The sequence below is a fragment of the Camelus ferus genome, chromosome 30 (genome assembly GCF_009834535.1).
Source record: "Camelus ferus isolate YT-003-E chromosome 30, BCGSAC_Cfer_1.0, whole genome shotgun sequence".
Lineage (NCBI taxonomy): Eukaryota > Metazoa > Chordata > Mammalia > Artiodactyla > Camelidae > Camelus > Camelus ferus.
The window spans coordinates 24,452,724-24,479,051 of record NC_045725.1 but is presented as its reverse complement, the minus strand read 5'-3'; the positions used below and the strand labels follow the sequence as shown (position 1 = coordinate 24,479,051).

At 32.0% G+C, this 26,328-nt stretch overlaps 1 protein-coding gene across 7 annotated transcripts in view; it reads right to left on the bottom strand.

Annotated features, from left to right (window-relative positions):
• The window catches only part of RELCH (RAB11 binding and LisH domain, coiled-coil and HEAT repeat containing), a 100,085-nt gene that overhangs the window by 42,381 nt on the left and 31,376 nt on the right, over positions 1–26,328 (bottom strand). For all 7 annotated transcript variants that reach the window (XR_004316274.1, XM_032470709.1, XM_032470713.1 and 4 more), the window contains exons 6-14: positions 25,647–25,850; positions 25,450–25,541; positions 24,533–24,826; positions 23,480–23,555; positions 22,368–22,463; positions 10,749–10,861; positions 6,927–7,017; positions 4,119–4,190; positions 201–341 (exon numbers count right to left, since the gene is read on the bottom strand). Coding sequence is in view for 6 of the 7 variants with exons in the window: in XM_032470709.1 (XP_032326600.1) it covers positions 201–341; positions 4,119–4,190; positions 6,927–7,017; positions 10,749–10,861; positions 22,368–22,463; positions 23,480–23,555; positions 24,533–24,826; positions 25,450–25,541; positions 25,647–25,850 (1,179 nt within the window). In the remaining variant the exon portion in view is untranslated. The remainder of the gene's footprint in view (positions 1–200; positions 342–4,118; positions 4,191–6,926; positions 7,018–10,748; positions 10,862–22,367; positions 22,464–23,479; positions 23,556–24,532; positions 24,827–25,449; positions 25,542–25,646; positions 25,851–26,328) is intronic.

The following is a 26,328-nucleotide window of genomic DNA, read 5'->3' as shown; positions in this document are numbered from 1 at the left end:
TTGTGGCAGATACTATAAATGAATCAAAGTATTCTCTCCTCAGAATTGAAGAACTGAAACCAGGCAGCCAACTTCAACTGGTTAAGGCTAACATACCTGTCATCCCCACTATAGGTAGGGTATCTGAATCAGAGATTTGGAATATTATACTATCTGGAATTTTATAATGGAATAAATGAGATTAATTCTGAAAAACACACCTGTTGATATTTGTCTGGATCATCAATGTATCCCATAATGATACCGAGGCTTTTGATCACAGCTTCTCTTACCAAATCTGCCTTATCTTCCATTAACATCTGTTGCAACATTGAAAGAACCAAGGAGCTGCGGATTTCTTTCTGAAAATAAACAAGAACATGTTTTATTATTTAATTAGACCAGCAGCAGAAAAGTATAGAAAATATGACAGATATCCATGTATTTAAAACCCACATTAAATATATATTAACATTTTGCTATGTTTGTGTCTTCATTTTTGAAAGACAAGACATGACAGATACAGCTAAAGCATCATTCTCTTCTACTCTCTCTCTCTTCCTCCAATCTCCCTCTTTAAAGATACTATCTACCCTGAACTTGGTATTAATCATCTCCCAGCATGTTTTTATATTTTTATTAAATATGTGCCAATTCCTCCAATCTTCACAGTGTACTTTTGGCAAATCAACAGTCACTATTCTGCTATAAACAATGACTCTCCTGCCACTACCTGTGCAACTCAGAGAAGAGCATCCAGGAGGGATTACAAAAATCACTCTGCTAATTAAAACATCTGCCAGGGGTAGGAGTGTGGAAACATAAAATCCTGATGTTCCTATTTTTTGAAGAACTGAGAAAAAAAATTCAAACAGAATGATAAAATCTGAGAGTGAACTTTTAAAAGTGCTTTTAAAAAACTGCACTGCTATTCTTAGATGCTACTATTTAATATAATGTCAATCACTGTTGTGTCTTAATTTCACTTTTTTCCCCATAGTTTTATCCTAATTAATGTCTGAGATTAGACTAAACGCCACTTACTGTTACACAAATTCTTGCCCTTCCTTCCTTTTTTTGTACCATTATTGTAATTTGATCAATTTATAAAATTCTTTAGACCTAAACTTGTTTAGGTCATTTTTATATATAATAGTTCAAATAAAAAGATATGACAATTTTCATAAATCTACAGTGCAATTTCGTATGCAAAGTAAGGTCTAAAAGACATTTTAAAATACCCTAGTTTTTGTTTTGATTTTTAGAAACAAAAATATATGTAATTTTAGTAAATTTTCATCATATTTAGGTTAGTGAATATGTCTTTTGGAAATAGCCTTGTTTATTTATCCTTTAGGCTAAAAACTGCCCCCTAAAATTTCTTAAAGTGTATTAAAAGGGCTTTTTGGTTAATATCAGCACAGGCAACAGGAAAGAGGTAAGTAAACTTCAGCTGGGTATTTGCTTTACAGTGATCTAGGCTGAGGGCAACTGTGGCAGTTAGTTTCAGTATGCTACAGGGAACCCACAGACCAAGTCAGGAGGCATTACTCTATTGAAGCCATGACCACACTGAGGTTTTACTGTTATCAGTTAGAGTGGTGTACAAGGCAAGTGGAGTTCCATGGAACAAACATTAAGTCCATTATTAATACTGCTTAGCATCTTACTACTAGGAACAGTATAGAACAGTTTCCTTCTCTGCAAGCATGTGATGTTTATCTCTGTCTCGGAACAATAAATAATAGGATGCTCAAACTCACTCATGCATATACTATATATAAGAATTATCACAACAAGATACCAGTTTTCTTAAAAGATAGGAAAACATTTTACAAAAAGTTTGATTATGCCCAGTTCTTGGTGGAGGTATGGGAAAATAAGAACTCTAATGCACTGTTGATGGGAGTACAATCTGTGCTATCTTGGCTGGGGGCAATTTAACACTGTCAAAACTAAAATTGCAAATGCTGAAAGAAGCAAGATACAGAGGTATTAACAGTTTGTGAAATTTAAAAATGCACAGACTCCCATGCAAGGGGTACAGAACATTATATATTGTGATTAATTCTGGGTGAGAAAAACTTAAAAGCTATAAAAATGCAAGCTGGTATGTAAAAACTACTAACTATAGATGTATATCTTTGGTGAAAATGAGTAGGGTCAGGGAAGTCTCTGAGTTTCATTTTATTCTTTTCTATATTAAACAAAAATTTATTTTTAACAAAATAAAAAAATGTTACTGGAAATGACACTATGAATTACTCTTTTTTCTTTATATTTTTCTGAATTAAAAATCATAATAAATTTTATTTTTTAAAAGACAACTGCTTGGCTATTGGTTTCTCACTCTTCACTAAAGAATATGAGGTTTATAGTAAATGCAACATAAATAGTGCATACACTGTTGTATAATTCCAATTTTTGTGCCCTTTTTAAAGAAAAATCTTACAAAAATGACTCTTTAAGGCAGGTGTCATCAAACTTTCTGTAAGAAACCAGATGGTATATACTTTTGGCTTTGGGGGCCAAAAAGTCTCTTATAACGACTCAACTCTGCTGTTGCAGCATGAAAGCAGACATAGAAAATACACAGCGTGTGGTTGTGTTCCAACAAAACTTTATTTATAAAAGCAGGCTGTGGACTAGATTTGGTCTCCAGGCTGCATTTTGTCAAGCTCTGATTTAAACTACAGTTGTTTACAATAAAATAAATTTGTGATGTCACCTCATCCCTCTATCCCTGGACCTATGGGAATATACCTAAAAGGGCACAACAGTCCAGTGGTTCTCAATCTTTCTGGTGGCAGGATTCCTTCAGTCATTTAAAAATTAATGAGCATCCCAAATGGCTTTTGTTTGGGTGGGTAAAATCTATTGACATTTATCTTATTAGAAATTTTAAATGAGAAATTTTAAATTATTAATTTATTAAAAACTAATAAACTCATTAAAGGTTAACATGAATAATAAAATTATAATTTTAATAAAAAAACTATAAACAAAAAAATTAGTGAGAAGAATGATGTTCTTTTACATTTTGTTGCAAATCTATTTAATGTCTGACTTAAAAGAATATAGGTAGATCCTCTTATCTGCTCTGCATTCAATTGTGTTATGTTATTTTGGTTGAAGTATTTAAGAAAATCCAGCCTCACAGAGACATGTAATCGAAAAAGGGAGAAGTATTTTCATAGCCTTTTCTGATAAGAATAGAAGCTGTCAAGCTCACAGTGGTAGATATAAGTTTTGCAAAATTCTTGTTCTCACTTAAAAGTTCCAATTTTATCATTGGCAGTGAATGCTGTCTACTTGTTTCCTTGGAAGTGACAGGCTCCATTTCATTCATTTTCATGAAAATGTCTGCCAAATACCCAAGTCTGAATAACTGAAGCTTGTTTTTCAGTGGTCTGTCACGTAAAATCGGTATCTCACAAAAAAAGCAACTGGTTCAGCTCACCAACTCAAATTATTCGATTACTTTCCTTCAAACAGTCATCATAGTTCAGAATGCAGCAAAAGGACTTGATGACATTATGTTCCATTTTGTTACACAGAATATTAAAAAGATGTACACTGAGGGTCAAAATATACTAGAATTGATAATTTTACTGATTCACCAAGCTCATTTTTGAGTGAAACTGACTTTTTCTGCAAGTGCATGACAGTGAAGAACACAATCATTATCAGTGTATTTGGGTGACACTGCCTTGATCAGTGCACTGGAACTGTTGCCCATTACAGCTTTTGCACCTTGATCAGTGCACTGGAACTGTTGCCCATTACAGCTTTTGCACCAACAGTGTAAATGTCAACACAAGGAAAAAGACAAAAAACATTATGAAAATAATTTTCATCTCATGGGCCTCTTTGAAAGGATCAAGGAACCCCCCTCAAGGGAACGCATTTTGAGAACTGCTGATCCAGTTTAATGTATTTATGCTCATGCAAAATCAATGGTTAATGTACCAATCTGTCTGCAATGCCATAGGGTATCAACGTGAGTCTTTTCTCTTTGGCTCATCTTTTTCCTTTGTTAGGACAGAATTTGGATGAAAAGGTATAAGACACCTGAAAAAAGGTTTCTCTATTGTTAAAAAAAGACAAAAAGGTTTTAAAGAAAAAGTTACAATTCTTACAGGAAGGTAAGGTGCCAGTGCTCCACAGGACTCTGCCACAAGTAGTCTTCTTTCAGGGTATTTGTGATTAATCTAGAGTAAAAAATAAATAAACCAAGTATAAACAACATACCTTCCCTTCCTCCAAAAGAGAAATATTTCTCACCACAAATCCTGTTAAAAATGCAATAAAGCTTCTTCCTTTTCCACTTTTGGGGATCCCTATACCTAGATTAAGATTAAGGAAATCAGGGAGAGCCTAAAAAGTGAGGTCACAGGGGTTATCTGTTAAAGAGAAAGAAGATAAAGCAAAGATGAAAATTTGGCAAGGTGTCTAGAGATTGTAGGCTTGCCTAAAACTAAGCTTTCCCTAGGATGTCAGGAGCAACTTTCTTCTTCCCTAGTAACATTAGTATATTTTTTAATTTGGAAAAACCCAGCTACTGGATATTTATTGATATGGTCTATAATATGTGCCAGGAATGATTCATAGTCCTCTTTTTTAACCTAAGGGATTAGGAAGTAAATTAATTGAAGATTTAACCAGAGCCCCTGACTGGTGTTATGATTTTGTTTTTAAAGTAAGCAGACTTCAAGCCATTCCTGTTTGCATATGCAAGATGATGGGGTTTTACCATTGTAATGACTACACTGAACCATAACAAAAAAATAACAAAAAAAAATGACACATACTGGGTTTTGTTCCCATATGTCTTCTTCATAGAATATAAATCTTTCTTTGACTGGAAAAGAAGTATATCTGTTCTCATATTCCCATATGAAAAGGTGACATAATTCATTAATGTATTGGATGCCTAAAATTAAGAAAAGAAATTATGTAGCAATCTACTGGGCAACAAACTGGAGGTAGGCGGCTTGACAGATATCCATGTTTTACTCAGGTTACAGAAGAGGTGGTTGATAGAGACGTTGATAACTGACATCTCTGAATTAAATTTAATCCAGAAATGGTAATCTCAAAACAAAATGGTTTGAATGTCACAGTATGTTATATGTAAGGTTTGATTTTGCTTTTCTTTAGTCTAGCTCAGTGAGCCTCAAAATTAAATGTACACAGAAAGATCAATTGTATTCTGATATACTGGCAATGAACAAACACAAAATAAAGAAAATTATATCTATAATAGTATTAAAAAGAATAAAATATTCAAGAATAAAGTTTAAAAGTATATAAATTATATTCAGAAAACTATAAAATAATGTTGAAAGAAATTTTGAAAGACCTAGGTAAGTGGAAAGATATCCTAAACTCACAGATTGAAAGGCTCACTATTAGGATAGCAACATTCTCCAAATTGATCTACCAATTCAATAGAATTCTTATAAAAATTCCAGCTGGCTTCTTTGCGGACACCGACAAGCTGATCTGGAAATTCAAGGGACCGAGAATAGCCCAAATAATCTTGAACTATGAGAACCAATTCAAGGGGTTGGGACTTCTTTTGGGGGTGATAAAATTGTTCTAAAATTGATTGCGGTGATAGCTATGCAACTCTGAATATACTAAAAACTACTAAATTGTACACATTAAATAGGTGAATTATATGCTATCTGAATTAAATCTCAATAAAACTTAAAAGAAGAAAGTAAAATGTAAAAACTATTAAAAAACTACACATACATATGTATAACTGTACAGAACTGTAAATTCAACATTGTATATGTTTTTCCAAATTAATCTGACTTTTAATGATTAGAACCTTACCTTAAATTAGTATGCACTATAATCTTTAAAGGACATAAGGAACTGTCAGAGATAATATGACAGTTCAAATACTGAATAATCTAGATATGACTTTATATAATGTTCCCTTCAAATACTGAATCGAGATATGACTCCACTAAATTTTAAAGAAAAAACTGAATACACAAAGAAATTGGAATAGAATTCTAAAAGATCATATACTTTAGCAATATTCCAGAGACTAATATTTTTTCCTAAGAATAAGTGACAATGCTCATATAAATAAGGCCATGGAATTTGTCTTCATAAGTAAGAGATCCATCCTTTTAAGATGGAAGAGTAAGTTGCTTAATGACCTAAACACTAGTCTAGAAAGTCAATGATTCTGAGTTCTAAAGGACTGGAAAACTAAAATTCAATACAAAACCAAAAGTATTGTTAGTAAATAGTGAGTTGAATTATAAATATATAATCCTCTTACATCAAATGTTTACACTTTATATCCTGTATATGTTTATAATATACATAAGCATATAATATATACAAGGTGTTATTTCTATTACCTACCTACACACACGCTTCTCCCTTGAACTCATCAGTTTTTTTTAAATCTTTTTTTGTATTTTATATCTCGACCTGATTCAGATCCTTGAACTCAGCAATTTCTGTATTTTTTGCATTTCATATCTCAGATCTTTGCCTAAACATCACTTCCTCAGAGAGTCCTTCCCTGACCACCTTTTCTAAAATAGTGTTCTCATCACTCTCCATCTCTTACCCTGCTTTTTTCTACATAGTTATAAACTACAAGACATCATTTCATTTATTTGTTTTCCCTTACCTCCCTACCAGAATGCCACTGTCTTTTATTCACTACCATATTCCTAGGGACAACAGTACCTGGCACTGGAACTAGTGTTTTCTAAGTATCTGTTGGAAGAATGAATAAAAAGCAAAGCATCCCAGAGCATTCTTAAGCACTATTAAATTACTGTGCTGGGTTACAGAAATAGCAGTGTAATTTATATCCCACATATTTCCTAACAGTATTTTAAAAAGATAATATGAGCATTTATAATAAATTAGAATATAAAGGCTAGGGAAAAGCTAATACAGTTATTTACCTGTTCCCAACACTGCGGTAGAAGTTCAGCTTCTACACGGGTTGGTCCAACATGACGTGCAAATGCCACACAACCTGTCAGTATCATTTGCCTGAAAAATAATACAAATGAATAAAGACTTTTGTTTGTATTAGCAAATAGAACTGGAACTAAGGGTTATAAGGAGTCAGCTATAATTAACATGAAGTATAATATTTTTGTACAATCAAATTAGACTTTTCCAACAACGGATAGGCTGCTGCCAAAAGAGTGAGTTTCTTAACACTCATCCCTCCAGCAGTGGCAACACCATTTGTGAGATGCTGTGAAGGGATTCTGTACTGGTGTGAAGCTGAATTTGAAACCCTCCTAAAGTAACCTCTCACATATGCATTCTTAGATTACAGTAAGTTTAATGATTCAGTTTCTAATGAACTTTAGTTTCTAGCTACTAAAGCAATCAATGATTATTTTCCCAGTATTTCTACAACTAAAAACTGTGATGTCATATTAGTAAAATGATATTTCTTAAATCAGAATTTTTGTTATTGCACCCAAGATAACTGTAGTAGGTAGCTTCTGACATGGCTTCTAATGATGTCCACCTCCTGGTATTCATGCCATTATGCAATCCCATCTCCTTGAGTATAGACTGGACCTAATGATTTGCTTCTAATGAACAAAATAATGGCCAAAGTGATGAGATTAGGTTATAAAAACCTGCGGCATCCACTGTGTGGGACTCTTTACTGCCTTCTCAACTGGCATGGTTTGAGGAAGGACACTGTTGGAAAGTTCCATGTGCCAAGAAACTGAAGGCAGCTTCTGGACAAAAGTCAATGAGGAACCGAAGCCCTTGGTCCAAAAATCCATGAGAAACTGAATCCTGCCAATGACCAACCATGTAAATGAGCTTAGAAGCAAATCCTTCCCCAATGAGCCCTGAGGTGACTACAGCCCCAGCCAATACCTTAATTAGAGCTTTACAAGATACCTTAAGGCAGAAGACCCAGATTAACTGAACTACATAAACTGTAATATAAAAGTGTTATTTTAAACCGTTTTCTTTTGGGGTAATTTTTTATAGAATAACATATAAATAATACAATAATTTCATTTGAATTGACAGATTTATAACTTCAAATGAGTATAAAATTTTAAATAACACTTTTCACTCTTCAGAATGAAGTTCTATTTAAAATGACTTTAAAATGCAGAATTGTACGCTTTTTTACTTTTGATTGTCTAAGACTTCAAAACAGTAAAACCTAATGAAAAAAGAAAGTATGTTTTCCATAGATATTTCAAAGTAGCCAACTTCAAGGAAAACCAAAATAGAATGTTTAATTCATACTAATTATAAAAGCCTAGGCATTGCTCATTGCTGTTTCTCAAAATATGTCCATTTAATTTACACTGAAAAATGACCTTACATTTCTATGTAGTTTAGCCAAGTTGGCTACAACTGTTCTCTCAAGTTGAGAAAAATAATGACAAACAAAAAGCATCTGGACAACAATAAAGGCAATGTTGAGCCAATGTCTTCCTTGTATACTGCAGTTTCTTCTCCCCCTAACCTTGTAATTTTTATCTATCTGATTTCCCTTTTTATTTACATCATTGTCTTCTATGCCTATTTCTCAACATTTCTTTTGTTTTTCTATTTTCTTATACTTTAGAAAGGCAAAGTGAATAAAAAGAAAATAGGAAAAGAAATTCCCAAGCTTTAAGACAGCAGTTTAGCTGCTTGTTTCCCGCTGAAAATTTCCTAATATCTAGTCATTCATCCCTTACTAGTGTCTTAAAATAATGAGAAGCTATATGCATAGGTTCCGAACATTTGATATTTATAATAAATGAACTCTGGGGAAATTTAGGCATTTCAAACACATGTAAGAAGTATACACTTGTACAAAACCTTCACATGAAATAACTTTAAATCATGACTCATCATTACTATACTAAAGATGTACAAATTTATTCAAGAAAATGTTAGGCCTCTCAAACTTCTTGTTCAGCAAAGATCAAAATTCTAAAAAATATGACAGTTTGAAATACACCTGAAAACAGAAAAGGTCAGATGGCCTATAGATTATTAACAGCATTGGAAAAAGGTTCCTGAGATGGTAAAAATAAACACTATTCCTCTTTATGGAAAAATCACAGGATAAGAACTGTTTGACTACTATTTGACACAGTTGTAGAAATATGGGGTCAGTTATGGTTGTTAGCAAAGAAGTGCCAAAGTGTACCATTTTTGAGCATAAAATTAAGGTTTTCTTAGGATACAAGGAAGCCTGAGATTCACTAAAGAAAAGCAACAACTGATTATATGTCAAACATACGCTAATTTAAAAATTTTGCTTCATTTATTTGTTATTCCTATTATATATAGTTACTAAATTATTAATTTATTTCAATAAATAACTGTATTTCTGTAAGCTGAAAGATTTAAGTGTGAACATAAGTATTTAATTCCTGGTGCATCTTGACCTGAAGTAAGGCTAAAAGGTATTTTTGGCCACCAGGTGGCAGCTGCTAGCTTTACATGCAGAGTCCATGGACATGGGCTATAAAGATGGAGAGGTTTTTGCCTTGCAAAGTAAAAATGATAACGTAGTAAGTAGATTTACAAATTAACTAAGCTACCAAGTATTTTTCAAGGAGAAAATAAGATATTAATTTTCCTATCTAGCACCATCAAATTGTCCTTAGAAAAATTTCAGTTTGGAATAAATGGTATGACAGAATTTCCCTCATTTCTATTTAACTAGTATGTAAAGACTGCTAATGTAGATTAATCTTGACTAGATCCTGAAAGGACATGTTTCTCCGCTTGCTCAGGTATATTTTGGTAAGAGTAGGAAGGAGATATATGCTTATAGAGTTTTAAAGTCCACATGACTTTTTATTCTCATAGTTGAGATTCCTTGTATTTAAATTTTGGGGCTTGATTTGTCTTATTATGGTTTACTTTTATGACTCCCCAAACATTCCCAGAGGAGGTAAAAATTGTAACAGACAGTAAAAAAAAGTATTGAAATTACTTAAAGTTACCTAATAATAAAGTACAATTCTACTGTTTTGCAAAAGTATAAAAAAAAATTTTTCAATTAAGATCGAAAATTATAACATAGAAAAACGTTTCAATGGCTCAATCTTATCCACCTGGTGCTTAGTCTACCTACCCACCCACCAGGATGTTTTGTTCATGTTCACACTTGTACAGTTTCACCTAGTATTTAAAGATCTTACTCTCTGGGGTAGACATCTACCACCGTTGTTTGATCAAATCCCCCTTCTTCCCAAAAGGCTCCCTGACATGCATTCTGGCCCTCGACCACCCTCAGGTGTAACTCATTTCTCCACTCAATCACCCCTGGTTGTGAGTATTTGACTTAGGACTAACCAAAACACTGTATTCTTCTAGCCACACAGAAATTGCTTTACAGATAGCTCAGTGATGCAGACATTCATACATTAAATATTTTATTTCTTGTAAAGCGTAACCATTAAGAGGCCATGCTGTATCTAGTTCATCTGTGAGGAAAAGGAGGAATATTCAGGAATTCTTGGAAATCAAATGTGAAAGATAAAAGCAAAGAAATATTTTTGAATTTGAAGACTTAGAAGACCAAAGCTAACTTAACACAAAAGTGTACAAATTCAACATGAGCAACTGGAATAACAAGAATGAAAACATTACACAGCACCATGAATGGGGCATTTCCTGTTATTAGGAAGAAAAGATGGCATTTCGATTAAATGCTAATCATGATGCCAAATTAGTAAAATTAGTAAGTCAACATTATATTTATTTTCCAAAGAAGTAGTCACACCCACCTCTGCTCATCATCTGGCCTCTTGATCAAATTGAAAAGTATGTGGAGCAGCTGGTCTCTCTCTTTAGGCTCAGGATGTAGGCATGCTGTACACAATATGAGAGGGATCAACTCCTAAAGAAAAATGAAGGTGGAACAGTCAAAGTAAAAATGCATTGCAGAATATTCTTTCTTTCCCCCAGAGTATTCTTAAATGGACATTTAAAATGAAATAAACCTCAGCATATAGAGGAGCAAATTTTAATTCTGTAAGGTTGATAATTCAAGAGAAAACACTTCTGTGTTTGTTGTGCAGAAGGTGCAGATCACATTGTAATAGTTACTTAAGATTCAACTAATTTTTTTCTTAACCAGTACTTCCTAAGGGTCTATTAGTTTTTAAATCCAATAACATTCCATCTTACTATAACCTGATATAGTAGTCTTAATTTTGAAAGTGTTTTTAAACAAAAACTTGCAGAAGTTAACCATATTTTAAAACTTAAAATAGTAACAGAAAATAAAAACTCCTCCCACTTCTATAAGCACAATTAATCTTTCTCAAGATTAGATATAATTAATAATTTTGTACCCTTAGCACCTAACCTAGTGGCCAACAGAAAAGAAGACCATTTCCACAGGTGTTAAATGCTCTCAGTACAACCACAAAGTATCACTAGATATACTTTACGTTGAAATGGAAAATTTTAAGAATATTTGGTGTTGTACTTGCAACACACTGGGGTAAATTCAACATTTTCAAGGAAAGTAACAGACAAAAGTTTATTTCTCTCTTCCAAAGAACTTGAAAATGAAATTAAAGTTGTTTCACATTTTAATTAAATTAAGACAAAATTCTAAAATATATTCAAAAGATATTAGTGCTTTTCATTTTTGGAATAGATTTTTAAGTCTAATGCAGTAAAAGTCCAAAAGCGATAAAATATTTTTGAAGAGAAATTCTCTTATAAAAAAAATATTTTGCAGATATTTTAAAGAAGTCACTATGATGTAATAAAAAGGGTAGAATGATTACTCCCATTTCTTTTTCCCATCTATCTCCCTACCCACCAGAAAGTGCTAACGGGAATGGATCACTATGTAATAATGCATGATACCCTGAGGAAAGCCTACACATTTTCCCATTTTGAAGATACTACCCTAGAAACAAATAATATGCTTTTTAGAGGAGTTGAAACTGAAACTTTAAGGAATGACTAGATGTCCTTTTCCATTATTTCTAATGTCTTTATATATTATTTTAAAATTATAATTACTTGGTATAAATCTAAATTGAAAGTACAAAGCTGTAGATAAGAAGAGCTAAAAATAAATCTGAAAAGCAAAAAAATCTGAAACATTTGTTCTGTCATCTTTCTATTTGGGCATCTCTGTAGGTTTTAGATTAGTGAAAAACTGAAAAGCAAAAAAAAAATTTTTTTAAGTAATTAGGGAAAATAATTTTGAACTGGGAATGGAACAGAGTATATACATGGATCCTATATTGTTACGTAGGGTTTTCACCAGACACCTCATGTGATGCTTGATGGGTAAGTCTTGATTTTGTAGCAGAAAATAAACAATCTTTTATAAAATATTAGGATAGAAGACCATTAATACCAAGGGTCCTTAGAGGATTCCATTTAGGCTGCTAAGAGCCAATGATACTAATGAGAAGACTAATACTCTGAACACATCAGTATATCCCACCTAGACTAGAACCCTAAGGATGAAAAAGGAGTTACTATAAAAGATACTAACAAAATCAAAAAATATTTTATTTGTACTTTCCCTTCATATCAGAGCTTTCTCTCCCATGGGTTTTCTTGCTTCCTCCTAACCTGTCTTCCTGCTTTCCCACTGTCTCTAAATACATACTTTTACATTATCTTATTCTATTCTCTTCCTATTAAATACTCTTTAAAGATAAAGTTATGAAATGTAGGTAAGATATTTGCTATAATTTCAAATATATGCATATACACTCTGTCTAAAATACAGAATAATATTTAGCTTCTTTTTATTTTACTTTATTTTTTTTTTAAATGGAGGTACTGGGGATTGAAATCAGGATCTTGTGCATGCTAGGCATGCACTCTATCACTGAGCTATACTCTCCCCTGCAATGTTTACTAGCTTCTTTATCTCAAATACAAGTATACCAAAATGATTGTCTTGCTGTTTATTCTTTGTGCCTTATATTATTTTTCCCTTTTTCTTTTTTTAAATCATGAGGCTTTGTGATTCTTAATCAAAGAGGAAATTTATGTCATACATTAATATAAAGAATCTTTTAACTGCAGTATGGCTACAGATGTGCCAAACCAAGAACACTGAATTGGGAGCTAGAAGAATTCCTGTCTCAATTTACTCCTTAGTACCAAAGAACCTAATGAAAACCACAAACTTCCCTGATTTTTAGTTTCCTCAAGTGAAACATAAAAGAATTCATTAAGATTAGTGCAGAAATAAAAAATACTTCACATATATTCTGCATTTTTCTTATCTATTGTTAAGGAGATTGTTAATTTTTCCTTTTGAGATCAAAGTTGGCCTTAAAATGCCTTTTCAACACAGCAGCTATTACCAACTAATTCAGTTGACATGACACATGGGAGAAAAACCATTTGTCAGTCCTTGTCTCCTTGAACTCTAAAATTCTGTGAATTTAGGTCTTTGGAGAAACATTCTTTTCACGTTTCTCAGTCACAGTTAGTAATAATTTATATTGCCATTTGTTTTTATTCATTGCTAGCAAAATTAATAAACATGGGCAGTCACTGCCAATAGTTTTGGGTTGATATGCTATGCTAAGGAGAACTGGGCACACCCTGGCACATTAATGGCTAGGGCAGTTGTAACTCAGTGTATAAAGTATGCCAGATGGTCTCCTCCTCTTATAGCAACAGAGCTGAGAAGAGGCCCAGTCAGTGATGGCACAAAAAGGGGAAAGTGTAGTCTGTTCCTGATAGAGTCATCAAGGATTTTAATTGCTAAGTTATGACTAGCTCCAAATACCCTAATTTCTCTATCATTCACTTATTTATTCACCTCTATTTGTACCATTCTTGAACTAATGACTTCTGTAAGTATGTATCTGCTGTGTTGTACATTATTTACTGTGAAATCACCCTTTGTTAAGCCTCTGAGGTAGTAATTCATCCACATCAGAATTCATTATTTTAAGATCTTATTTACCATTTTCACACTACAGTTGACCCTTGAACAACATGGGCTTGGACTGTGCAGGTTCACTTATATGCAGATTTTTTTCCCATAAACATGTACTACAGTACTATACAATCTGTGGTTGTATGAATGGAAGTTTATACTCAATTTCTGGACTGCACGGGTGTCAGTACTCATAACTTATGTGTTGTTTAAGGAAGGGTCACGTGTATTCATAAATTTATAGATTTGAATCAGTATTCTTCCTTTGGTATCATCTCTCCAACTGAAGATGTCTAGAGTTTTAAAAAACTTTCCTTGTAATTCTGAATAAAAAATTTAAAAAGTGGTAGCAAAGTTTTCTTCAGAAGACAAGGTGATAGGGGTTAGATCTTTCAATGATTAAATATAAAAGAAATGTATTGAGAATTAGAGAGCAACGTTACTATCATATCTAAAGCTTAGTTTTTCACATTAAAAAATCCTAAGCATATTAGATTTAAAATGTCATGTTAAGAATGAAATAATAACCATGGTAACATAGTACCTATGGCTTTGGTAACATTATATTCAAAAGGAACCCTCCCCCCAATAAAAACGTTACTGTGCCCATATTTCAAGGGAACAGAAATTTTAAATATTTTCAAATATGCTTTAGTACCTCTTAGTACTCAATAAATGTGTATTGAAGTGAAATACAAAATTGATCTCCTACTGATCATTACAGAGGAAATCAGTGTAGTAATACTACTACAGAAGGTACTCCAGTACTTTACTACCATGTTAAAAAAAAGATATTTCTAAGGCCTATAGAATTAATTAATCTAAAAGGCTTAGTAATTTGACTTTACTCAAGGAAATGACTTGTGATTTTAACTATTTTGATTTTTGCACTTTTAATAACAAAGCTAGTTTTTTCCATAGAAGGATCTCCCATCCCGCCCAAGGAATTTTGTACAGAATTAAACAGGAAAGACTTCCAGTATTTTCCTTTCAGTTTTACAAGTAAAACAAAATCACTTCTAATGACAATAAAGAAATCACATTCAAGAGAGTAAGTGTCTTTAGAGTTGATGACATTTGATTTTATGAATATTTTTACCTAACTTTCTTAGTCTTTAAAAATTAGTGTTCAGACTACAAAACCAGAAGGAAAAAAAGAGCACCTAAAAAGGAACTAAAACAATATGAGTGATTAGATGTTAACAGGAAAAGAAATGAAGTAGGAAATGAGGTTAGGCAAATTCTAAAATTAAAAAAAGCATGGAAATGTTGATAAGATAATGGCTCTAAGATCTGAAAGTAATCTAAAACACAAAAGGAAAAGTATTTAGATCAAATGCCAAGGAGGAAATGCTTGAGTACTTCAGGTCAAGAAGCAAAATTCTACAGTTCTCGAAAGGTAACATTAGCCCAATAAATTGTAGTTCATTGCTTACCCTTACTGTTCCACTAAAATTATTTCCTATAATTCAAGCTTCATTAAAAATTTTTCATAGTTGTTATTAAAATTTTTTCATCTAGTTTTTTGCCTAGGAATTAAGCAATAATGAATTACAATTTAAATTCAATTACTGACAGGTGAACACCTCTGACTTAAATTTTCAGTTAAAATTTGTGAGGATGTTGATAGTAATACATAAAAAAAAGAAAAAAAGAAAAAACATTACAAAGACTCACATAAGGAAAAGACAAGGTTACTCACCTCTGGAAAAGTTTTATACTTCAAGGGCTGCTAAAATATCTATTCTTAGAATTATTAATATCTATAATTCCTGAGGCTCATTCTTTAGGAAGCCTAACTAAAATACTTAAATGACTTTCAATTCTGATACTGCTAAACAGCATATAATTTACTCCAAAAATTACAAGACAGACACACACACACATACACACACTAAATGGTAAAGAAAGTGGACCAAGGTTATCTACTTTACTATGTTATCTACTTTTCTATACTTACACTACTATATTACTCTCACACAGTTATAATTATCTGGGGCTATTACTACACATAAGTTAAAAAATTTACCATAGAACAACACGAATGGCAATGTAAAAGAGCAAGTTTAGTTTCTCCGAAGATGGGCAAGTCTTTAAAGGTACTAGCTATTTTTAAATCTCTTAGGGAATTGGTGCTCTTCTTGGCCTTTTTTCTTGTTACAGCTTAAATGAGATATATTTTATATATCATAAAATTCATCCATTTCAAGTGTACATTCAGTGTTTTGTTTTTTTTAAGTATATTTAGTGTTGTGCAACCATCACCTATCTTATCTTGGAGCATCCTACAAAGAAAGCGTGGCCTCACTTTCCATTTCACCTTGCCCCATCCTCATTCCAGGCCCAGGCTTCTACTTTGCTTTTCCAACTTAGCTAGCTGATGCCATGTATTTCCTTGGCATAGAATGAAAATGAACGTTAAATTTAGGTGTACTATTTAAAAATGCTTTTAGAAGTAATCCTTTAAGAAATCTTACTTTTAAATTACAGAATTTCCCCTTCAAATGTATTTAAAGCAGAAATTGTGAAAAATCCACTTCTTTAGCTTATTTACTATATACATATATCAAATGACAAATATATTTATTCTTTAATTTGGTTTGAAAAATTCAAGTTCCTCAACCAACCCATTAATATGAATTACTCCATAAGCCATATACCGAAAATTAGTTCATCTTTTTTTTCCTCCCAAAATAAATACATGTCTTTTTAAATACAAGTTGGTAAAAAGAGATTATCATTACTTCACAGAACATAGGAAAATTTTTTTCACTTTTCATCATCTCTGAAATTGAGATGCACTTTATAATGGAGAGCATGTCATAAATTAATGGAAATCCTTCTTTCTCCAAGGTATGTAATTGTTACAATCAATGGTATTTTTGATTTGAAAATATGGTATGTTGAATTTGGAAAATTCAATAATTGTGACCTGAAAGTTAAGTGAGGATGTTATTTTTCTTCTAAAAACCAGAAACAAATAATACTAATATCTATAGTGACTGTGCTTTCCATTTTTATACAAAATAAAATTTAATCTATTAGACAGTTTTAATTAACCTTATGTCACTCCCTTTAAAATACTGGGTCATAATATCAATTAAGTGGGTCACAAAAACCTTTTTTTCTTTTTAAAACTGTTTATTTAGGTGTGTTCTTTAGTTTTAAAATGTTTATAAAATCCTGTTTGATATTGTCTTCCATTTTAACTTTTGGTAATTAATAAAGGTAAGACTTGGTTTGTAACACATTTATTTTAACTACATGTGTAATTTATCCTGGCACGTGATGTAAAATGTCTTCCTTACTGACAGTGTAGTCCATAGAGTTTGAAATACCTAATTTAAAACATGTTTAAAAACTATAGGAGACCAGATATTATGCAGCCTTAAGAATGAAGAAGTTCTTTATCTACCGAAATAGAAACAAAAATATGTTACATGGAAGAAAAGCAAAATGGAGAACAGTGCATAGAGTATGGCATCATTTGTGTAAGTCATGGAAAGATCATATATTTGAGTTTGCTTATACATGCAGAAAGTATCTCTGAAAGAATACAGTACAATCTACAACAATAGTTGGAGACTTCAATATCCCAGTTTTGATAATGGACAGAACATCTAGACAGATCAGTAAGGAAAAAGAGGACTTGAACAATGTAAAACAATTAGGTCTAGTAGACATACAGATCACTTGAGCTAACAATGGCAGAATATATATAATTCTCAAGGCACACGGAACATTCTCAAGGGCAGACCATATGTCAGGCAACAGACAATTCTCAATAAACTTCAAAAAGACTGAAATCATACAAAGCATACTCTCCAAATCACAATGGAAATTAAAAATCAATAATAGGAAGGAAAATTCACTAATATGTGGATGTTAAAACAACACATTTTAAACAATCAGTGGGTCAAAAAGATCAACAAGGGAATTAGAAAATACTTTGATATAAATAAACACAACATACCAAAAGTTGTGAGATGCAGCATAAGCAGTACACAGAGGGAAATTTATAGCTGTAAATGCCTACATTAAAAAAGAAGCAAGAAAAAAAAAGAAAAGAAGAAGCAAGATACAAAGTCAACAACCTTCCAACAAAGAGCAAACTAAGCTAAAAGCCAGCAGAAGGGAGAAAACAATAAAGTTTAGAGCAGAGGTAAATGAAATACAGACAAGGAAAACAATAAAATCAACAATGTCAGAAGCTGGTTCTTTGAAAAGATCAACACAGTTGACAAACCTTTAGCTGGACTGATTAAGAAAAAAAAGAGAGAAGATGCAAATAACTAGAATCAGAAATAAAGGAGAGGACATCAGTAACAACCTTACAAAAATTAAAAGGATTATAAGTGAATACCATAAACAATGGTTCACCAACAAATTAGATAATCAAGAAATGAACTAACTCCTAGAATCACATAAATTACCAAAACTGACTCAAGAAGAAACAGAAAATCTCAAAGCAGATCAAGCAAATAGACTGAATTAGTAATAAAAAACTTCCCCAAAAGGAAAGTTCCAGGATCAGATGGCTTCACTGGTGAATTCTAAATCACATTTAAAGATTTATTAATATTGATCCTACTCAAACTCTTCAAAAAAAAAAAAAAAAAAAAAAAAAAAAACAGACGAGGAGGAACAATTCCTAACACATTCTATGAGACTAGCATTAGCCTGATACCATAACTGGACAAAGACAGCACAACAATAGAAAACTACAGACCAATATTCCTTATGAATTTAGAAGCAAAAATGCACAATAAGATACTAATGCCAAATTCAACAATGCTTTAAAAGGATTGTATACCATGACCAAGTGGGATTTATCACAGGAATGTGAGGGTGGTTCAACATATGAAAAATCAATCAATATATTACACCACATCAGCTGAATCAAGGGGAAAAAATGATTATTTCAATTAATACAGAAAAAGCATTTGATAAAATTCAATATTCTTTCATGATAAAAATACTCAGCAAACTAGGATCAGAAGAAAACTTCCTTAATATGATAAAGGGCATTTATGAAAAACCCAGCTAGTATTACACTCAATGGTGAAACACTGCAAACTTTCCTCATAAGATCAGGAACAGGATAAGGGTATCTGTTTTCTCAAAACAATGTTATTCAAAATTGTACTGGAAGTCCTAGGCAAAGCAATTAAGTAACTGGAAGAAATAAAAACTATCCAAATTGGAAAGAAAGCAGCAAAATATCTATTTGCAGATAACATGATTTTATATAAATCTCAAAGAACCCACAAACACCTATTAGAGCTAATAAATAAATTTAGCAAAGTTTCAAGATACAAGATCAACACACAAATATCAGTTTTGTTTCTATATACCAGCAACGAACAACCTGAAAAGGAAACTAAGGAAACAGGTTTACCTATGATAGCATCCAAAAGAACAAAATACCTAGAAATAAATTTGAATAAGGAAGTGAAAGACTTGTACACTGAAACCTACAAACACTGCTGAAAGAATGTCATTAAATGGAAAAAAAACCTCATGTTCAGAACAGCAATATTCCCCAAAGTGATCTACAGAGTCAATGCAATCCCTATCAAAATTCAAATGACTTTTATGGCAGAAATCAAAGCTGAGCATTAAAATCATATGGAACTCAAAGAGGCCCTGAATTTCAGGTAAATAATATTAAAAAAAAGAACAAAACCCCAGAAACCAAAACAAAGCTGGAGGATTCATATTTCCCAATTTCAAAATTTACAATAAAGTTACAGTAATCAAAATAGTGTAGTTGAGGCATAAAGATAAACATAGAGATCAATGGTACAGAATTGAGAGTATAGAAATCAATTCAAACATCTACACTGAACTGATTTCTGACAAAGGTGTCATGACCATTCACTAGGGAAACTACTTTCTCTGTCACAAATGATGCTGGGAAATTTGCATAACTACATGAAAAGAATAAAGTTTTGGCTCCCTGCTTTACTCCATATATTAAAAAAAAAAAAACCCTCAAAATGGATCAATGGCCTAAATTTAAAAGCTAAAGCTGTAAAACTACTAGAAGAAAACATAGGGGTAAATCTTCCTGACCTCCGTTTTGGCAATGGACTCTTAAGATTTGATACCAAAAACACAAGCAACGAAAGAAAAAAAAAAAACAGATAAATCAGCTTTCATAAAAATGAAAAACATTTGTCCAGCTAAAGACATTATCAACAGTGTAAAGACAATCTACAAGACAGGAAAAAATATCTGCAAATGAAATATAAGGTTTAATATACAGAATTGTAAGAACTCTTACAATTCAAATACAAAGACAAATAATTCAATTTAAAAAATGGGCAAAGGACTTGAAAGAATACACTGAATAGCTAATAAAATTTATTGCAGTGGGATGGTGGCCCAGGGAAAGGGGAAGATGAGTTTTTGCTGTACATCATTTTATATTTAAAAGATGTTAAACCATGCAAATGCATTATTTAATCAAACTCTTAAATCTTATTTTAAATGTTTTATTTAATTATCTAGGATATTGCTAATCAGTCTACTAAGGGACACTTTAATTGTATTTACATTATCAATAAAAAGGCTTATACTGATAAGAAAATATATAAAACTTGAGAAATAAAAAACAAAAGCCTTCAATCACAAGACCTTTTAAAAAATATAGATTTAAGGAACTAGGGTAAAATATCAAATAAAAGTAATCCAATATCAAAAGATGAAATGAAATAAAAATTTTGTCCTTTTATGCCCTGGGATTGGTTTCATACAAAAGCAAAACATAAACTTCATTATTTACTAATTTAATTTCGAGGGAATATAACTCCGGCATATTATAAATGGTAAATTTTCTGGTAAAACAGAATAAGGCACAAATAATTAAACAAAGATAAATAATCAAGTCTTCATGAAATTATAAGTATATAAATATTTTTAAATATAAAAAACTTAAAATCAGCCAGAAAAGTAAACATCATACCACAAATAAAATATATATGTATATGTATATATAAATATGTTTATATATTTATATATACATATATACACTACATCTGATTACTGATGATGCAAATGTATAAATACTTCATGCAGTACAATCAGACTTTAGTGGTAGGGTCTTTTATGATTAAAAAAGGGGAACATTAAAATAAAAAACTTACACTGCATCTCATAACAATTAGGTTTCTATGATATTTTAAAGATTATATTAAGGAAACATAGTAAAAGGGATGCAAACATTAATGCATTGCACGGATTGTTACAAGCTAAAAAAGGAAAAGAAGCTCAAACACCATTCTGCCAGGCAGAACTGCAAAACAATCTGAAATTGGACACTGATCCTTCAAGACAGAAAAATTTCCATACTTATTAATATCTCACAACTGTTTTAAAATATTATGTAAAATAAAACCATCAGTAAGAAAACAGTCATGTTTATCTTTTTTAAATTAAAAATACCTATAGGAATAAAAATTTTAAAGCTCTACGTGTAAGCTTTCTTGAGGATCAGTACAAATTTCTTGGGCTAGACAGATAATTAAGGATAAGCTTTATACGGGTTTGCCAGTGCACTGTGTATCTATCATACTGTAGGTCCCATGATTTATGATTAAAACCAGTGGTAAATATTAGGAAGATGACAGAAGAAACTTTTATGACACATTCTAAAATATTCTTAACCCACTGAAAAAAATTTGTGAAAGGAAAATTGATGTCGTAAGTTGAATAATCCAAATAAATAATTAAACTTGTTTGTAAATAAATCCATTCACTGTCATTTAAATGAAATTACAGATAACTTTTCACTAATCTACTAGCTAAATATAACTCTAAAGATAACTTTCTACAGTATTTATGGTTTATAACACAGGCAATGTGTACTAAAATATATTTGCTGCTCTATGTTGGATATGAAAAGCATTTGTTGGTAACAGGTTAGCTACAAGAAAAACAAAAAAGGTACTTTAAAAAGTTATTGTAGTCAATATAACTATCCTATCATCATAAGACAAGTGTAATTACTGCCAAATACAATACAACTAACATGAATAGGTAACTACAAGTACATTTAAGAAAAGAGTTACATTACTAGTCCCTATTAATTTTCAACACGAATAGTGTTTCTATAGATGTATCACAAATCATATCAAGAGCAGAGATAAAATTAATTAGTTAACTGGCAATGTAAAAAACAGACAGTGTTCGTGGCACATAAATGGACCTACAGTAATAGTTAGTGTTGCAGAAGCTAATGATGCTTTAAGCAAAATTGGAAAAACATGAATACCATGCAGTTTTACTGAACTCACCTGACAGAGGTGTAAAACCATTCTCTAGGAGCAGAGATGCATGCACAAAAGTAAGAATATGATTGCAAGTAATAGACTTTAACAAAATAAAAATATAACACTAAACTTCAAAATGACAAAAAATGGACAACACGATGAGATTACTGGGATGAAAACACTTTTATGTGTCTCACCTCTCTCTTTGCCAGCAGCACATTAGGAACGATGTGGGGCAGGCAGCGCCCCAGCATTAACATGACACTCTTCTCACTGTCTGCAATCCGAGACACCTAGAAAACCAAAGAATTAACACATGACAATACTAGAGAATTTCTGTGCGTCATGTACTTAAAATTCATGCTTCAGATTCTGTCACCTCTGCTCCAAACACACACCACAAATTATAATATATGATGATGACGATAACAAAAACTGTGATCCCAAACAGGATAAACATTTTTGTAGACCAGAAATGCATTTAAAACACCAGTGACAAGCAAGGTGAAGCCAGGGAGGCTTACCAGGCTTCAGTTCTGGGAACAAATACGGATAATGCAGGAGTGGGGCGGCTTCAAGTGTTTTTAACTTTGTTCTCGAAAAGGGGCCAACAAAGCTACAATCTTTGTCTCAGGTGAAAGAGAAGTTTGTATAATGAAGCTGCATGTAAGGGGAGGCCCAGGGAGGCTGACCCAGTCTTACAATGAGGATTACCAGATTGCATCCAAACCATTCTCTAGCTCTTTCATGTTCTTAATGACACCGTGGGACAGAAGCCCAGGAGAGTTTAAGTGGAATGAACTACAAAACAGCTAGAAAGGGAGGACTGAACATAAAATAGGAGAAAAAAATAAAATAAAATACCCTCTCAAGATGAGCCTGCAAAAACAATTACAAAGCACTTGAGGAAAACAAATCTGACAACTAATAAACTCTGCAATCAAAGACAACCAATCCTAATGAAAGAAAAAAATGAAGTAGACTAAAAACTGAAACATAAAAGTGTACACTTGAATTGGTTTTCTAAATTATACCACAAAAAAGCATATAACCATGTCAGTAGACATAACAAATTAAAACTAGACTGTAAAAGGTCACTTTAATACTAAACAAAGCTTTAATCCAAAGACAAAAATAATCAACAACCTTCTTTAAAAGTTTAAAATTTTAGGAACTACTTCTTAGAGCATTATTTTAAATAATAGATTTGTACTTGAAATAGAGTCTTATCACAATTATTTTTTGGATAAGATGCCAAAAAGAAAAACTGAATGTTTTAAGAAAGCTGCAAGAATCTGGTATAATTTACCTCTGATCCTAAACGACTGTCTGCTGACATTCGACAAAAAGAGAGTAGTGCTTGATGGAAAGCAGGAGACAACTTCCTAGAAGAAAATATTCATTGGAAATGGTTCATTTTCTATTAATCATTAACCAAATAGTTACCACTGCCATTTAAGGAGAAAGTAAGTTGCATGCTATACGCAATTCCTACTCTTGCATGAATTCTACCTTACAAATAAATGGTAACTGAATTTCTCAGCCACAAATGACTGGAAGGTCAATTCACTGAAGAATTATTCAGGGGAAAAGAAATCAGCAATAGTTGTTCATCTTAAAACAGCTTGATGTTATGTGAATGAATGATTTGTAAATGATTGGATTCAACCTGAAGTGGAATGGCAGGTCAACGACTACAGTGTTTGCAAAACCAGAAATGAGGACTTTTTTCTCCCCAATTCTGTATGGCCCCAGAAAGGTAAAGAGTGGATACAAAGGTTGACCTAGTATGTTGCAGAGAAGAGTTAAAGTTCTGCAGATCTAAATAATGAAAATGAAAGGCAAGGGACCATGCTTTTGTCATCTAACTATAGTCACTGCAACCCAATAAAAATTAAGTGAATTGAGCGAATATTAATGATACAATATTAGGAATGGTAGCAGACACAGGAAAAAGGCCTAAGAGCAATAACCATTCCCCTCTTTAGCCCAGGCACCTTTGCAGTACCAAAACCTTCTATTGACTGAGGAATAGAGAAAAGGTAAAAAGCATTGGGTAAAATATTCACAGCACATAGAACATAGATTTTATTTATGGGTTTAAGTTGGCGAAAATATAATCTACTTTATTTATTGTCTATTTCTCTTTAATGTAATTTAACTTAGTAATTACTTGTGTTTTGTTGGGTTTTTCTTTTTCTTTTTTTTTTTTTTTGGTCACATGTACTTTGGTATACGTTAAGCTCATGCCAAACATAAAAATTCAGACATCTGATCTACAAAATAAGAACTGAAACTCTTCCAGTTTGAATATGTACTAAATAGCTGAAAGATGCATTTCAAAATACAGGATCATACTAACCTATTGGGTTTATCAAAATGGACTGTGTTTTTACTTGATGGAGAAGAAAATGGCATCCCTTCTCTTTCTCTCCTGGGGAAAGAATTTGGAAAACTCTCTTTAGGAATAGTGGAATCAACGTCATCAGATTTTGAAAGATGAATATCCTTGTTTTCTCCCTTGTCTGAACTATTCATAACTGAATTTTGTCCACTGTCTTCAGAGTCTTTGTGGGGAGACTGATCCAAAGAAGGCTGAACAGAGTCACAAACTACTGGGCTGGCAAAGTGTTCATTTTTGAGGAAATCCATTTCACTGCAGAGAGAAAGAGAAATTATCAGAAAGTAACTATTTTTTTTTAAACTTCGGCAATAGCATAAACCTCATAATGAGTTTAATGCTTTAAAAGAATAACGTATTAATAGAAAGTGGTAGAGCAAATGATTAATCTTTTCTGTACCATATACAATGATGCTTCTTATACCCAGAAGTATAACTAAAAACTCTTACAAAACATAAAAATGGCTTTATAAACTGCTTTGGATTAACACTTAAATTTCTTCATTTGCAAAATAGGGATAATTCCATCTAATCCACAGAATTATTAAAAGAATCAAATAAATGGGAAATATGTATGAAACTAATGTAAAGAATTTATTTTACTAATACTGACACAACTTGGGGAAAGTAAAAAACATCTTATTCCTTGTTTCCAAGACATAAACGATCACCTGATTATGCTGACTGAATATCTTTTTTGGGGGGGCCAGGGAAGGACAGATTAAGTACATAAAACATTTATAAGAATTTTTTTCAGAAGTATTAGGATATGAAAAATTGTGTCTTCTAACTGAAATGTTATTTTATATATTTATAAAATCTGTCAATATCTTTAAAAACTTTAAGAAGGTTTTTAGAAATGATGATTAAGTACTAACCTTTCAAGTCTTCTGATTTGCTCCATCAAAGACCATTTCTCACTACTTAATAAACTAATTTTATCTTCTAATTTCTGTACTAGCAACGAGTTCTGAAATCAAAATGGGAGAAAAACAGAAACTCAAGATCTCATAGTATGCTTTTACATAGTTTAAATACTTTTTATAGACTTAACTACTTAGTTAATACCTCTCACCTCTACAGCCTGAGGAGTTTCAAGAGTTGGAGGAAGGTTTCCTAAAATTGGTGTAAGAGCCTCTAATTCATCTTCTTCTACACCACTGGCCACATCCACAAGATCTTTCCCAGCCACTTGATGATTTCCAAAATCTCGGTAGAGTTGCAATAAGTCTGGAGGTTTTGGAATGTTTAATCCTACATCATCCCATAGTTCAAAATCCTAAAAGATATAAGGCAGTTTTATCTTGCATCTTTGAGATTAATCTGTCTTAGATGTCAAGGTGCCCCATATACAATCTTTTTGATCAAATCTCTCAAAAATGTAAACTCTTAACTTTAAAGCTTGTGTTAATGTTTAAGTTTGTAAAACATGCTTAAATATTTGCATGAAGTCACAGAATATGTCTAGATTAAGAAAGTCCTAGTTCATAAATTGTATTCATTATTTACATGTAAACTAATTGATGGCATTAACTTTTAGTTTTCCTTTCTTTATTATTCCAACATATATATATACACATATATGTATATATATATGAGTGCAATCTTTAACAGGTAAGCAAGCAATTTAATCTGCTTGCCTTCTTGCTGTAGCTGTTTGAATCTAATTATATTATTAAAAATGCTCTGATAGTCTTCAGAATCCAAATACCTGCTCTTTGATGTCTTGTTATTAAACATTCTGGAATTCAATCTAA